Source organism: Alligator mississippiensis, chromosome 4 (genome assembly GCF_030867095.1).
Source record: "Alligator mississippiensis isolate rAllMis1 chromosome 4, rAllMis1, whole genome shotgun sequence".
Lineage (NCBI taxonomy): Eukaryota > Metazoa > Chordata > Crocodylia > Alligatoridae > Alligator > Alligator mississippiensis.
Genome location: NC_081827.1, coordinates 97,329,076 through 97,343,882, shown reverse-complemented (window position 1 = coordinate 97,343,882; position 14,807 = coordinate 97,329,076). Strand labels below are relative to the sequence as shown.

Sequence of the window (14,807 nt, the reverse complement as noted above, 5' to 3'; positions counted from 1 at the left end):
GATAGGTCACCTGGTCGTAGAAGGAAATGAGATTGGTCAAGCAAGACCTACCCGCAACAAACCCATGCTGGCTATCCCTTAAGATGTTGGCATCGGCCAGTCCATTAAGGATGGCCTCTTTAATAAACTTTTCTAAGATCTTCCCCGGGATAGAAGTCAGGCTGATGGGCCTATAGTTAGCCGGATCCACTTTCCTCCCTTTTTTGAAGATAGGCACCACATTGGCCTTCTTCCAGTCTTCGGGCACTACACCAGAGCGCCAAGAGTTTTCAAAGATCCGCGCTAGAGGCTGGGCTATGATGCTCGCCAGCTCCTTGAGTACCCTGGGGTGAAGATTGTCAGGGCCGGCTGACTTGAAGGTATCCAGCTTCTCAAGATGTTCCTTCACGAAGTCCGCATTAGTGGAGGGCAGGGGATCACCCTCACCCGGACTTCCCGGCCCTGTAGCGGGCATGGGCGTCCCATGGGGCTGATGAAAGACCGACGCAAAGTACCTATTTAATAAGTTGGCTTTTTCCTGGGCGTCAGTTGTCAGTTGCCCCATCTGGTTCAGCAGGGGTCCAACGTTGCCCCTGCTTTTCCTCCGGCTCCCCACGTATCTGAAAAAGGACTTTTTATTGTCCTTGATGCTCAAAGCTAGCTGGAGTTCAGTTGCAGCCTTGGCTTTCCTGGTCAGCTCCCTACAGGACCGGACCAGTGCAGAATAATCCTCCTTGGAGGTGACTCCCATTCTCCATCCTTTGTAAGCCTTTCTTTTTAGCTTCAGGAGGTCTGCTAGGTCCCTGGAGAGCCAGGGGGGCTGCTGTGCCCTCTTGGTGCCTTTCCTCCGAGATGGAATAGACTTAGTTTGTGCATTGAGGATCGCTCCCTTGAGGAGCAACCACTCTTCTTGAACTCCCCTCTCCCTGTGGTCACAGTCCCTTAGGGCCTCACTGACAAGCCTCCTGAGCTTGTCAAAGTCGGCTTTCCTGAAGTCAAGGACTTGCGTGTTGCTGACTGACTTGCCAGCTTTTCGGCGGATGGTGAAGGTGATCAGCTCGTGGTCGCTGTCACCCAGCTTCCCATCGATCACTAGGTCGCCAACTAGGTCATCCCCTGTAGCCAGTACCAGGTCGAGCAGCGCTTTGCCTCTCGTTGGCCCATAGACTTCTTGAGTCAGGTAGAGGTCATCCACGCATGAGAGGAAGCTCTGCGACCGCTCAGATTTTGCTGAGCGATCCTCCCACGAGATGTCCCACTATGCTCATCTCTGTTGTGTATATAAAGGCACATCCTTTTTTGCCTTTGGAGAACCTGCATTGTCCCAGGGTATCAATGCGCACAATGGTGTGACTACATGCAGCACTGGCTAGGGGCAGGGTGTTAAGGTTCACTTGCTTGACCTGTCCTTCTTGTGACCCTTCACAGGCTTCCAGTCGGTCTCCAATATCAAGTACCTTTGACCTCCAGATGAAATTTGTTTGTGGCCAGTGCTGGAGGAATGGACAGGTGGTGGAGCCAGATAAAGACCTCAAATACTGCAATGCCAAAGCACGTCACTGGTGAGTGTTCTTGCCTTTTCCTCCCTCTCGTCTTTGTCTTAAAAGTCAATCTCCCCACTGCTGTGTGCTGTCCAGTGCTTTGTGCAGCCAGTTTGAAAAGGCTGTGAGTGCTTCCCTTAGCCTGTTCCCTTTGAGAGATTATTGCACTGTTTAGCAAATGTTGCTCTTAGCAAATGTTTTCCAACTTCAAGTTCTTGTATTTTCCATTTGCATGTAGTGCCACCTATGTGCTTGGTACTTTACAAAGAAATAACCTTAGGAGTCCACCATCTCAGTTAAAGAGAGCCTGTGTTTTCCCAGTTTCCATCTCTTCCTAACTCTGTTAGATTCACCCAAAACAGTTCTTCTCTGACCTTGTTTGCACTCTCCCATTTTTGTAAGTGGTTATTGTATTACTGTTAGTGGTATTTTAGCCAAGGAATGCACACTATGCCTTGCAGCCCTTTATAATAATTTTTGTTACTGCTCTCCAGAACACTTCCAAACTCCCTGCCTTTTTCTGGTGCTGACGTTCCAGGAACTGAATACAGCATTACAGGGGAGGCTGACCTGGTGACACAGTGAAAGCCTATCACCTTCACTTCCCACAGCGCATTACTTCTCTTTGGGCAGGTGTTGCATCAAGCTGGGCTTTTTACCACTGTATTCCATTCAGATCCTTTCCTAGTGCAGTGTGGAACAGCAACCAGTCTAATGATAGTCTGCTGTTCATGACACTGTATCTGTAATGACTTACATTTCTACAGCAGCCTTTGTCCTGAAGGCTCACTTACTGTTTTTGACAGACTGGCGCACAAAGGTCAACTGCTTTGGGTGGAACACTGCAGCTGCTTAAGAGCCCAACACCAACACTGCACAGGACCTGGGGGAGGGGTTTGCTTACAGCTTGCTTGATAGAGTTCCAGACCCTGTGAAAAATCCCTTCTTCCAGCCACTCTGCTGCAATTTTGGGCAGTACATATGCTCTCATAGCTATGAATCCAACTGGCCAATTTGTGGAGAAGGCAAACTGTGCTCAGGAGCTCATCTCTTTGGAAGGTTCTGGCACGAGGTTGGGGGTATCTTGGACCCCCATGCCCTTCTCCACTGTCCATCCCTGATTTGATTTATTTGTTGGTCTTTTTTGATTCCCGTTTTGTAGTTGGACAAAGGAGCGTCGCGTCCTGCTGGTGATGTCCAAAGCAAAGAAGAAGTGGGTGTCTGTCCGACCACTGCCTTCCATCCGTAACTTCCCACAGCAATACGATGTAAGTGCCATACCCCCCAGCACAGCTTTTTAATCCTTTTCCTTCCTTCAGGAGCACTGTATGCACAAAGCAGCGCATAGGTGCTGAGGTGATAGGTGTTTTGTGAACGCTGACAGTAGATTGACAGGTAGGTGGATGTCCTCTGAGGTGGAAAGCAGAGACCTGTGGGCCATGAAGAGAGATCAGTTTCACCTCAACCAGGCAGCACTGTGACCTGGTACAAAAAGAAATGATGCAACAACCACCATGCAGGTTTTTGATACTGCAGTTAATGCTGTCGCCTCCTCCCGGAGTGGGATCATAGAATCATAGAGAAGCAGGGCTGGAAGGGACCTCTGTAGGTCATCTAGTTCATCCCCCTGCCTGAGGCAGGATCTTCCCTATCCAAACCATCCCATGCAGATCCATTGTCTAACCTCTTAGCAGAACTACACAGTCAACCCTGACACAACCGAAACCATAACACCCTAATCTGGCACAGTAAAGCAAGGGGGCAATGGCAGTCAATGTCCTGCTGCTGCAAAGGTTATTAAAAATACACTCAGGAGATCTCAGGGAGAGGGCTATGCTCCCCCACTACAGAGTAAGGCAAAAAAACCCCACAGTCCATACCATCATGGGATAAAATTCCTTCCTGACCACAATTAGGAGAGAGGGGCAAGATCCTCTAGCCAGGAGCCTTGGGGCTTAAGTCCCAGCAGGAGCATTGGTGCACTGCAGTAAAAATTCTCAGCCTTAGGCCACCACTTTCCAAACAAGACCAGACATAAGGCAGCAGTCCTAGGAGAAGCTTGTACCCTCCAACCTTTTCTGCACCTGTCTGCTGGTAAGTGGTGGGCCTTGGTCTCAGAGGCATCCAACCCAGGAGATTCTATTAGCGGTAAAGCCCATTTAATGAGTTTTAAACAGATTTTAATATAAATTTCTTCAATGCAAAGGCCCAAGCTGCAAGAAAATGTATGAAGTCCACCCCAACCCCAGTTCAGTGTACGATGGCAGGCAGTTTCTCTACTCTTTTTTTTTTTCTCCCGATGAAAATTGAGGCTATTGGAATGAGCTCCAGCTGCAGTTAATGTAGAGCTTTCCTCCCTTTTATCTCAGTGTTGGTTCTCTCTTATTCTGTAGCCAAGACAGTCCAAGTGGAAGTGTCTGGGGCCCTCCTTTCTCTCTCTCTCTCTCTCTTGCACAGGGCTCTCTCGCACAGGGAAGTTGTCTCTCCAAATCCTCTGGCTCCTTAGGCAGTGTGATTGCTCAGTTGCTGAACATGCAGCGCCTTTTAATAAGAGAGATTTTTTCCCTGCACTTTCCAGGAAGCAAAAGGCTGATCTGTCATCACTGTCAATTTTCAGTGTCCAAAGACTTTTTTTTTTTTTAAAGAGACATTGCCGATTCCTGGGAAACTGTCTTAAGTTTGGGGAGTTTTTAAAGACTGTTTCTAATCAGATTTTGTTTGTTTCCTCTCTGTCCAAAGCCAGAATCTTATGCGTTTTTGTGTGTGTATTTGTGTAAGAGAAATAGGTCACAACCCATTGTTAGGTTGACTGTCATGCAGGGAAATCCAGCCACAGGGTGGAGGAGAGGGGTGTGGACTCAGCCAGCATAAGAGACTCTTTGTGGAATGTCCCCTTAGCGCAGAGCAAAGCATGAGAACTACAGGAAATGGGATCCAGCTTCTGACACAGAAGAAGTCACTCTTTGTTTTCTCTACTGTCCCTTGGCTAATCATCCCCAAATGTTGGCACCCGTGTTCCTGGAGTGTTCACGAGGCCTTTCTTTGATTTATTGGTGCACGTGTATGTGTTAGTGTTTGTGGAAAAGATACCAGGCTAAATGTTGCTGGAGAGTGAATCCTCCCCTTTGTTCCCAGAAGAGATGCTCTGTGGGCAGCCATAGTGCAATCTTCCGGCTTGTCTCCATGGTGACCCCTGCCCACCTGCTCTGTCTGGTGCCTCTTGTGATGGGTGCAGGGTGGACAGACTGGGGTGCTTGGCCAGTGGTGCTGGGTCCTCAGCAGTGGAGAAACTAGCAGCAGAGCCAGAAGGAGCCCCTGCCCCACCTAGGGATGGTGGGACCAGCCACACATGCCATGGCCCAGGCTGCCCCCCACACCTGAGCCGGGCAGGGCTGAGGGATTCATTGCAGGCCAGATAAAATTCCAGGGCAGGCCATATTTTGCCTACCCCTGGTTTAGAGAATAGAAATGTTCAGAGTGTGTATAACTTGCAAAAATTGTAGTGGAAATGCACTGAGGAAGTTCACTGCAGTTTCTAGCAATATTTCCCCGTTGGGAATTTTGAAGCTCAGCTCATCCTGGATATCTCTGTACTTCCTTTAGAAATTCCCACCATCTCCTAAAGGCCAATGCTTGTCAGGCTGGAAAGGAGTTGGGTGAGAGTCCCCTGAGCTATGTGGCAAGCCAAGATTACTTTTGGGTTACCCCAGCTTGCTTTCCACCGTCTTACATGAGGCCAGGAGAGATCTTACCTGCATCTAGGATCAGTGTGTAGGCAGTGAGAGGATGGACACTGAACCCAACCTGCCTGTTGATTTATGGAAAAATCACCTATCCCACATCTTAAGGGTTCCCAGGAAAGAGAGTCCCTCATTCCCTCTCCCATGTTTGACTCAACATCTTGGTTGATTGCGCAGCCACTTTCACTTGTGTGTGTCTAACAAAAAAGGTTTCATTTTTCATCTCTTGACAGCTGTGTATCCATGCGCAAAATGGCAGGAAGTGCCAGTATGTTGGGAACTGCTCTTTTGCCCATAGCCCTGAGGAGAGAGACATGTGGACCTTCATGAAAGAAAATAAAAGTGAGTGGTGAAATGTGGGTGTGTAGGTGGGGGCTGGAGAAGGGAAGCTGAAGAACACAGGGTCCTTTGTGGAAAGTTGTGGAGGGCAGAAGCAAAGTTGGAAAAGACCCCCTGTTCCCCAGCCTGTGGGCTGAGAAGGTGAAATTGTTTGGTGGGTCTTGTTCTTATGACTGTAGACTGGAGCTATGAATATCTGCCAGGCTGTACACAACTATGCTATACCCTCTTCTGTCAGGGTACCTCAGTTCTGCACCCAGTCTAGCTATCCTATTTCTGACCTTTCTCACCATAGCTTTGTTAATACAGCTCAGTCCTAACCTGCAGCTTCTACTGTTCCAGTCCTGGCTCCATACAGAGCTCTGCCAAAACACCAGTCCTGACCTGCAGCCCTTTTGCTATGCCAGCCTTGAACTTCTTGCACAGTTCTGCTCCTATCCCCCACTCTTACGCTGTAGCGTTCCCTACTAGACATTGGGAGATGTCTTTTTGTACAGTTTGAATTCAGGTCCTGAATGAAGCTTCTGCAGAACAGCACCCTTTACAAACAATTTAATCCTGAATTAATAATACAGTTATGTCCCACTTTCTGAGTTAATTGCACCTTTGAGCCCCCTCTGGGTGTCTTTGAGGGCGCCCGACTTGGGTCTTGGTCTTCCAGCCATCGTCCTTCTTGGGGCATAACCCCATGACATGCTTTTTATGGACCAGGGCCTGAGCCTGCAGAGCAGTGCTGGTCACTAAGCACCTTGGCCAGTCTGGCTTCAATCCAGCACCTGCACTCCTGTTCTCACAGGGGCGCTGTCCAGAGACTGGCCAACTCTCCTAAAGCAATGTCCTACTTACTCAAGATCATGTCTTGAAAACAGCAACCAGTTTGCATGCGTTACCTAGCTTACCAGCTGGTCACATATGTCTGCATGAAGACCCCAAGAGGACTCTGGGTCCTACCTTGGGGCTGACTATTTTGGTAATAGTCTCATGCTTGTCAGTTTTTTATGAAGAGTTACTCAGGTGAGAGAGAAGCTTTTATTTGGTGCATTTTGAGCCCTTTGTATACTGAGAGTTTTGCAGATGCAGCCAGTCTGGATGTGCTTGCTTGGGTGGAAGGATGAAGCCTCAAAAGACTTAGACCCTTCTTTCAGTTTTGGGAATTTGCCTTCATTATGTCCCATTTAGTTCCTTATGTTAGCAGTGTAACCAGGACCATGATCATTAGCAAGCCCACAAAGACATGTACAACATTTGTAGCCCTGTCAAGCCATGCCTTTTCCTTAGCTTGTGTATTTGGATGAGTTGTCTTGGCTAACCTGGCTGATTCCCTCTGTGCAGTCTTGGATATGCAGCAGACTTATGACATGTGGCTAAAGAAACACAACCCCGGGAAGCCAGGAGAGGGGACTCCGCTCACATCACGGGAAGGGGAGAAGCAGATCCAGATGCCCACAGACTACGCTGACATCATGGTAATAGGATCTCTCTCTTCCATCCCCTTGCACCTCATTTTGACAAATTCCCTCCTTTTCTCATGCTTCCTTCCAGGAGGTCTTTTATGAGGTGGGGCTGCTTGGAAACCTCGTTTTGGGAAAGAATTTGGTGAGCCTCTGCTGATGCAGCTGAAACTCTAGGAAAGGCACAACCAGGACAGTCATGATGAAGTAGAAGGGGACTGCTGCATCTCAGCAAGGCTGCTTCAGGACCTTTCTGTCAATCAAACACATTTTATTCAAGAGGCAGATGAAAACAAACCTTAGGCAGGACGTCCTACTTCCTTAGACCACAGGTGGCTGCTTGGGCTCCTACCCATCCTTGGAGTCCCAGAAGAGCAAAGCCATTGCTGACCATTTTGAAAATAGCAAGGGATGAGAGATGTGTAGGAGTCAGGTGCAATAGGGGCCCACTGGTGGCTGGGTGGAGAGAGATAAGGAGGGGGTCATAGGCAGCCCTACAGCATGTAGTAGCAGTAAGATTTTGGGAAGGGGTGCAGGTTGGCCAGCACAATGTGGGGAAACCCTATTTAATTGTTCAGCAACTTTCCTCTGGCCAGTCATAAGGAGTATGGTCCATTGGCTCAAACCAGATAATTTAGTTTGGTCCCCTTTGACCAGCAGCTGCTGTTCCTAGCACTGATGCACAAGAATGGTGGGGATGACAGGAGAGTGGTGATGGGGAAAAGACTAGAGGTGTACCAATATATTGGTCCATATTGTATTGGCACCAATAAAAAGAAAAATGACGTTATTGGCAGCCGGCTTTTTTTGGCTGATGTGGCTGATAATGTCACTGATAAATGCTGTGTGCATGCACGGAGGCATAGCACGCGCACAGCCAGGAATGCAGCCTAGCAGCTTGGAAAGCAGTGTCTGGCCAGTAAGTCTGGGGGGAAAGGGTATTGGGGGGGGGGGGGGGGGGTGATTGAGGCCCCCGTGGCGAGGGAGGGAATGGGGCTGGGGCTGGAGCAGGGGCAGATGCTGTCCAGGTGGGGCGTAGCATGGGATGGGGCAGTGGGTGGCTCATCCAGGAGGTGCGGGGGGCAGTGCAGCTCCTGCTGCTGTTGCGCATACCCCCAAGGGAGGCATGGGAGGCTTGTGCCCCCTGGATTTGTGTGTGAGGCAAGGGCAGGCTGCTCACTGCAGGCTGAGGCTGGCAGGGGCAGGACAGGTAGTAATGGTGCTGGGAGGGGGGGCTACAGCAAATTTGGGGGTTGCTGTAACCCACCCTGTAGCTCCCCCTCCCAGTGCTGTCCTCGCCTGCCCTGAGCTCAGCCCCCACACTAGGAAGAGGCCAATGCAGCCCCCAGCCCCAGCCTGCAGTGGGCAGCCTGTCCTTGCCCTGCACACAAATCTGGGGGGGCACATGCCTCCCATGTCTTCCCCAGGGCTGTGTGCAGTGGTGGGAGCTGCCCCGCCGAGATGAGCTGCCCACTCTGTCTTGTGCCCCGCCACACCCTGGCTAGGTAGCATCTGCCCCAGCCCCGCTCCCTCCCTCGCTGTGGGGGCCTCAGTCTGCCCCCCACACCCCTTCCCCCCTTCCCCCAACACAGCCAAATGCTGCTCTTCAAGCTGTGGGGCTGCATATCAGCAGTCAGATCAGTATCAGTCCATATGGCTGGTTAATAATCGGCTGTTGATATCAACTGAAAAAAATCTTTATTGGTGCACCCTTAGAGGAGGCATCCTTTTCTTTACACTTCCCAGTTCAGAGATGGTCAGGGTGTGTGGTGCTAATGGGCCACTCCACCTTTCTGTGCTGTTTAGATGGGTTACCACTGCTGGCTGTGCGGAAAGAACAGTAACAGCAAGAAGCAATGGCAACAGCACATCCAGTCAGAGAAGCACAAGGAAAAGGTTTTCACCTCTGATAATGACTCCAGCTGCTGGAACTACCGCTTCCCCATGGGTGAATTCCGGCTCTGTGAAAGGTATGGAGCATGCAACACTTCCCCTGGGGAGGGGAGAGGAGAGCAGACCTGGATGGGGCACTCTGCTCTGAATAGGAAGCCCCAAAGGATGTCAGCACATGGGAACTGGGGTGAGAACTTAATGGAAACATCCTTGGTAACAAGTCTTGTAGGAGTGCCTTGGTATTGAGCTCATATCCCCCCCACGAGTGATGCACTGCAGAATTCAAAGGCAGAAGTAATACTTCACACGCTCACAACGGCAGCTTAGGCCATGGGAAAGGAAAGAAACCTTTAGTCCCACTGCTCTGCCATGCTGACTGCAGTGACGTTAGTTCTCACAAGCTAAGCAGACTCTGGGTCGTTGCTGGGATGAGAGACCTTCAGAAAAACCCAGGTCCCATATTAAATGGTTTTAGTCTCACTTATCTGCACTTCTCTCTGAATCAGTGTCTTAAAATGTTTGGAGGAGACAATATGGTGCTGGAAGTGCCATTTCAGGTGTAACAACTGGGGCCTTGGCTACTTGTGCCTGTTTGAAGTCCCCACAGCACTTTTCTCAAGAGTGCCAGCGCTGGTTTATAAATGCGAGCCAAGTACTAATGTATATGATTTCCTTCTGCTGAACAGAATCCCCTCCTATGCTCCATTGAATACAGTTACTTCACTTCTTGTGCTTGTGCACCATTATACAGTCTCCACTATCCCTCCAGAGGTGACAACATTTCTGCTGTGTGAAAATGGATCTATTTAAGGAGATGGTTGCAAAGGCTTTCAGAGTATAGCAGTTTTTAAAGGTGCTACAGCAGTCAAGTAATCTGTTTAAGTCCTGCTCCTTTAAACACATGAAATCCAGTGAGCTGTTGTTCTTCTCTTGGCAGGTTCCAGAAGACCAAGACCTGCCCTGACGGGGACAAGTGCCGCTATGCTCATGGCCAGGATGAGCTGAACGAGTGGCTGGATCGGAGGGAGGTACTGAAACAGAAACTGGCCAAAGCCCGCAAAGACATGCTGCTTTGCCCCAGGGATGATGACTTTGGCAAATACAACTTCCTATTGAGGGATGACGTATAGTGGAGGGATAGGGAACCCATTGACTGGAGAAACACAGAGGCAGGTTTTCAAAGGGTGGCTGTGGCAAAGAGTTCAAGATACGTGTCTCATAAAGAGAACTTTTTTTTTCATTTTGTTTTAAGATTACCAAGGTGATTTATTGGTGAATGAAATCACAGACTGATTCATCTTTGGCCAGCGAATGCCATGCTCATAACATTTGTTTTCTGTCTTTCTTATTTTAATTCTCTTTCCCCATCCTTTTTTTTTAATTTTTATTTAAAGGAACAACTGCTGTCCCCAGTGGGGCATGAGAGAGAGAGAGAGAATCATGTTGTTAAGATTCCCCTGTCCTCAGATTCCAAACTTGGCTGCCTTGTTTTATGGGACATCACAACATAATGAATACAAATATGGAGGAAAAGCCAAGCAAGGGGTCAGGGTTCTTGGAACAAGCATGCCTGTAAAGTTACATATGCCCCTTATTCTCAGTATCATGAGTTAGCTTCCAACTATCTCCTTTGACTGGCATGCAAATGTGGAAGAACTGTACCAAAACAGCTGTAGTAGAGACTCAGATAAGAATTGCCTTAAAGTCCATTTGGCTTAAAACATCTGGACTGAGCTCCTACTCCTGGGTGATGGTGAAGGAACAAAATTAGATCCTTAGTCTTCCCCAGAGACACGCCTGACAGCTGAAGAGCGTAATGGGTGTCTCACTCCCTAGCTGACTTGTGTCTGGGAAGTACTTTTGGCAGTTTGAAAGCAGTCATAGGTGATTGTTTCCCATTGTGATTGATTGTAGCCAAAGAGAGAATGGGTAATGGATTGTTTGATGTCTTTTTCATGAACCAAAAAAATATCAGATGTTTCTTAAACTGGTATGACTGCACACATAAGATCAGCCAGAGAAGGGAAAGTAACTGTTTTTTTGCCCTTTGGCTATGGAAAGTCAGTCAGCTTCTCCCCTCAGGGGGGTTTACCTCTTTAAATGGTGTAACCTAATTAATTGCTTGGGTACTAGTCCTGTCTGTAAAGACTGAAGGCTCTGTCAAAAGAAGCAGGCCAAAAGTCAATTAAGCGGACATTATTAAGTAGTACAGGCCCAAAGTTTAGGGTGTTACTTAGTGTTTTAGTGAAACAATATGATTAGAAGTGATTTCATGGGTTCTGTGACATTTGGAGCTAGCACTATTCTCTGATATATATTGTGGCTACTGAGAGGGGATCCGTGAGTGGGGCTAAAGCATGCTGTACTTCTCCAAGGAAGGGCATGGCCTCATGTCTTTCATACAGGGATGCATTAAGGAAAAGGCTGCAAGGGGCTGTAGTGTCTGCTGTGTCACTTGTATGCTGGCCTCTTTAGAATAGTGGTGAGGACTTGATGAAGTTCACATCTCTGACACTGGTATGATATAAATTATGTTAGAAAGTTAATCAAGCTCAAATGGACGAACCTAGTTCGCTGACAGATAAGCATGAACTGTAGTGGAGAGTAATCCCTCCTACGTAACTCCCCTGGGTCAGGATTTCAGTATTTATAATGGCAGTGGTGAGCTTCTGACAGAATGGGGATATACCAGTAGACTGATGCTTTGCTGGTGGCCAACTTGGTGCCTTGCCCTATTCCATCTGGACCTGGTGAGTGGGTGTATCAGTATCTGCATGGTTTGTACTGAGCTTCCCTGTCCATCACTTTCTTCAGTCTACACATGCATGTGATGCATCTAGACAGCAGCATTGGTTCCAGAGCACTCTGCCTCTACCTTCTTGAGAGAAATGTCTTGTTCTTTACAGTGTCTTACAGGATTATTATACCAATGAGAAGTCAGAGCCCTGTCTGGTGTGGTATCTGCGCTGAATGGATAATAAGTAAAACATGGCTGTACATTGCATGGTGCTGGGTGCCATTTTCATTACACCTTCCTTCCCACTCTAGTAACACTTGTGTCTGTGGCTGAGAGAGATCACGTAGATGTAAATATATGGGAAATATTGAATTGGCAGCTGGCATCTTTATAAACTCTTGTAGAGGCAGCTAGCTCATAGTGGTTGCAGTACCAGAAATGGGAACAAGGAGACCTAGATTCTGGTCTTTCCATTCTCCCTCTGCTACTCACTGGTCCTGGAGAAGCTGCTAGCCGTCATTTTTCTTACTTGTAAAACTGAGGTAATGCTTTACCAGGTATGAGACCTAATTTGCTAATGCCTGCACAATGCTGCGAGATCCTTGCATGCCAGGGCACTGGAAGTGCATAGCCTGTTTAGGATGAGTGCTTTATGATAGAGCTTGGAGAAGAGGGAATCTTTTCACCATTGCTGCCCACTCCTCCCCGCACCAGAGTGAAGGGAGCTGGGGAGCTCCTGCCTCTAGTGCTCGCTCACCCCTGCCCCATGGTCCCATGGGGCATTGCAGTTTTTTGGGTGGGTGGGCAGACGCTGTATTTCTTCTGATCTTTTTCTAGCTGCCCTATCCTTGCCTTCCCAATGTGTGTTCAGCAGCCACACCACCCACAGGATTTACCAAAACCAGAGAAGTGAGCATCAGTCCGCAGAATTGTACCCTATTTTAGGCAATGGGGAAATTAATTAGCATTGGGGAATGCTGGTAAGCATTTTTGTTAAAACCAAATCTGCATTTATAGTGTAACTCTAGTGTTCGCTGTGCCATGATTTAAGATAAGATGATCATTTATTTAGATTATGGAGGGGAATGATAAACAACTCCCCATCTCTTTAATCAGAAAATAACTGCTCTGCACACCCTCCTCTCCAAACTGATAGTGTTCCCGGGGCCTGTTATGAAGGGGGCAAAGGGAGGAAGTGTGTTGGGGGGGACGTGGTCACAGGTGCTGCATTGAGTATCTATTTTTGTTTTCCCTGATATGATAACCTGATATGTGGTGTTGCAGTATTTTGTCACCAGACTTGTTTTAGTGTGTATATATGTGACCCACCCCCGTGAAAGCATATATACACAGGTATTAAATATATCACTCTATATAATATTATATGTGTGTGGTATCAAAGGAATCTTTTTAATGAGGGTAATGGAAAAGGACTCGGGCCAAGAAATGCAGCATCTCCTATTTAAGTGTAATTGCCTTTGTTTTGGAAGGGGGCACATAAAAAAGGAAGGGAGGGTTTAATATAGACAGGTATAAAGTTCTGGATAGAACAGGTTTCTCTTATACTTCTGAAAACCCTCTGGTGATATTCTGACAATCTCATCTCTGTGAAAGAGTATTGAAGTGCTTAACTAGTGAGTGAACTATCAAGGGCAAGAGGCTCCAGATTTGAACCCTCATTTTATTTTCCTTACAGCTCTTTTTAAAAGTTCATGGGATCTTTGGGTATGTAAATTCATCCTGCCAAAAATACTCAGCACTGGCAGCACAACAATTAACCTGTAGGCCTCCATGGTGTCATTGCATTGCTTTTGGAGCACACTCAACCAAGCTCTCATGAAAGACCTTGCAATAACAGGCTAGCCTCTCCGTTTATGTGGTGTGGGAGCTAAGAGGAGAATTTTCACCAAGGAAACCACTTTGAGGGGTGTTAACAAAAGAGATTTTTTTTTTTAAATAAATAAAGAAAAAAGGATAAGGAAAAAAAAATATCCTTTAAGCACACAAACACACAGTATTTGATTTAAATCAGTTTGTTAAATACTAAAGGATTTAGTGAAAATCCTTTGGGTCAAGGGAAGGATTGATGTGAAGCTGGTGTCAGAGTTAACCAGACCTTTAAAGAAAAATCATATATTTAGATTGTATGAAATCATGCGTCAAAAATGTATGGGCCCTTAGCATGTAAAAGGGAAAGAAAGCAAGGGGATGCTTCAGTTCTAAGCTGGATAGTAATGAGTTAGAGTCCTTTAAATTGTCTTTGTATTAATATAATTCAAGAATACCACGCTTTACTATTAAAAAGAAAACCTTAGTATCTTTCAAAAGATCTAGTACCAGGATAATAATGTAGACGTTTTAACAACATTTTTGTTTTGTTCTTAATAAAAACAAACAAACTTGCTTCTTTTAGCCTTTGTAATAGAAAATAAAAGTGTGCACTTTAAACCCTCTCCTGATGGTTTGTTGGGACAGTGTTTTCCTACGAGGTGCAGAAAAGCATTATTTGGGCTTCAGGGCATCTTGGATGAAGTAATACTGTGGGGAGTATGGGGTGTGAAAGTCAAAGGGGGTGTTCCTGTGCCAAGGGACTGAAGGGCACCTGGTACCCTTTGGTATAATATGGAGCTTTCTCATTGCAAATGTGCATGTGTGTCATAAGACACATTACAGGTCTCTGCTGGATATGCCAGTCTTTGATGTGAAAGCAGTCCATTCAGGAGATACAATTTTAGTCCTCATTCTGAGTCTACGCAAGGTTTGTGATCCCATTTTGCATTGACGTGTCTCCTAATTATGGGGCAACTGGGATTTGAAGCTGCTGATTGCCAGCTGGTTGTAACCCTATTCCAAGAGTTCTTCTGCTGTGTGTGCTGCTTTGTGCAATTAGGGTTCCCTCCCCACCCAGGTTTCTGTGTAAAACAACCTCCCAAAATGCATTGCATCATGAAAAACTCCCCACAGGCCTCTGCAGCTAGGTACTGGAAGCTCAGGCAGTACCAAGTACTTGCCCAGATTTTCATCTAATAGGAATACTATATCCACTGGGGCATCACAGGGAACTTAAAGGACATCTGATACTAGTGAAAATAGATGTCCTAATTGCCTAGATGCAAATCCATCTGAG

General features: G+C 47.2%; 1 protein-coding gene across 3 annotated transcripts in view; it reads left to right on the top strand.

Annotated features, from left to right (window-relative positions):
- Positions 1 to 14,133, top strand: part of ZC3H7B (zinc finger CCCH-type containing 7B) — a 70,905-nt gene extending 56,772 nt beyond the window's left edge. For all 3 annotated transcript variants that reach the window (XM_014607581.3, XM_014607589.3, XM_014607572.3), the window contains exons 18-23: positions 1,408 to 1,541; positions 2,683 to 2,788; positions 5,494 to 5,602; positions 6,932 to 7,065; positions 8,857 to 9,020; positions 9,881 to 14,133. In XM_014607581.3, coding sequence (XP_014463067.1) covers positions 1,408 to 1,541; positions 2,683 to 2,788; positions 5,494 to 5,602; positions 6,932 to 7,065; positions 8,857 to 9,020; positions 9,881 to 10,073 — 840 coding nt within the window. In that variant the 3' untranslated portion in view covers positions 10,074 to 14,133. The remainder of the gene's footprint in view (positions 1 to 1,407; positions 1,542 to 2,682; positions 2,789 to 5,493; positions 5,603 to 6,931; positions 7,066 to 8,856; positions 9,021 to 9,880) is intronic.
- The last annotated feature ends 674 nt before the right edge of the window (positions 14,134 to 14,807 follow it).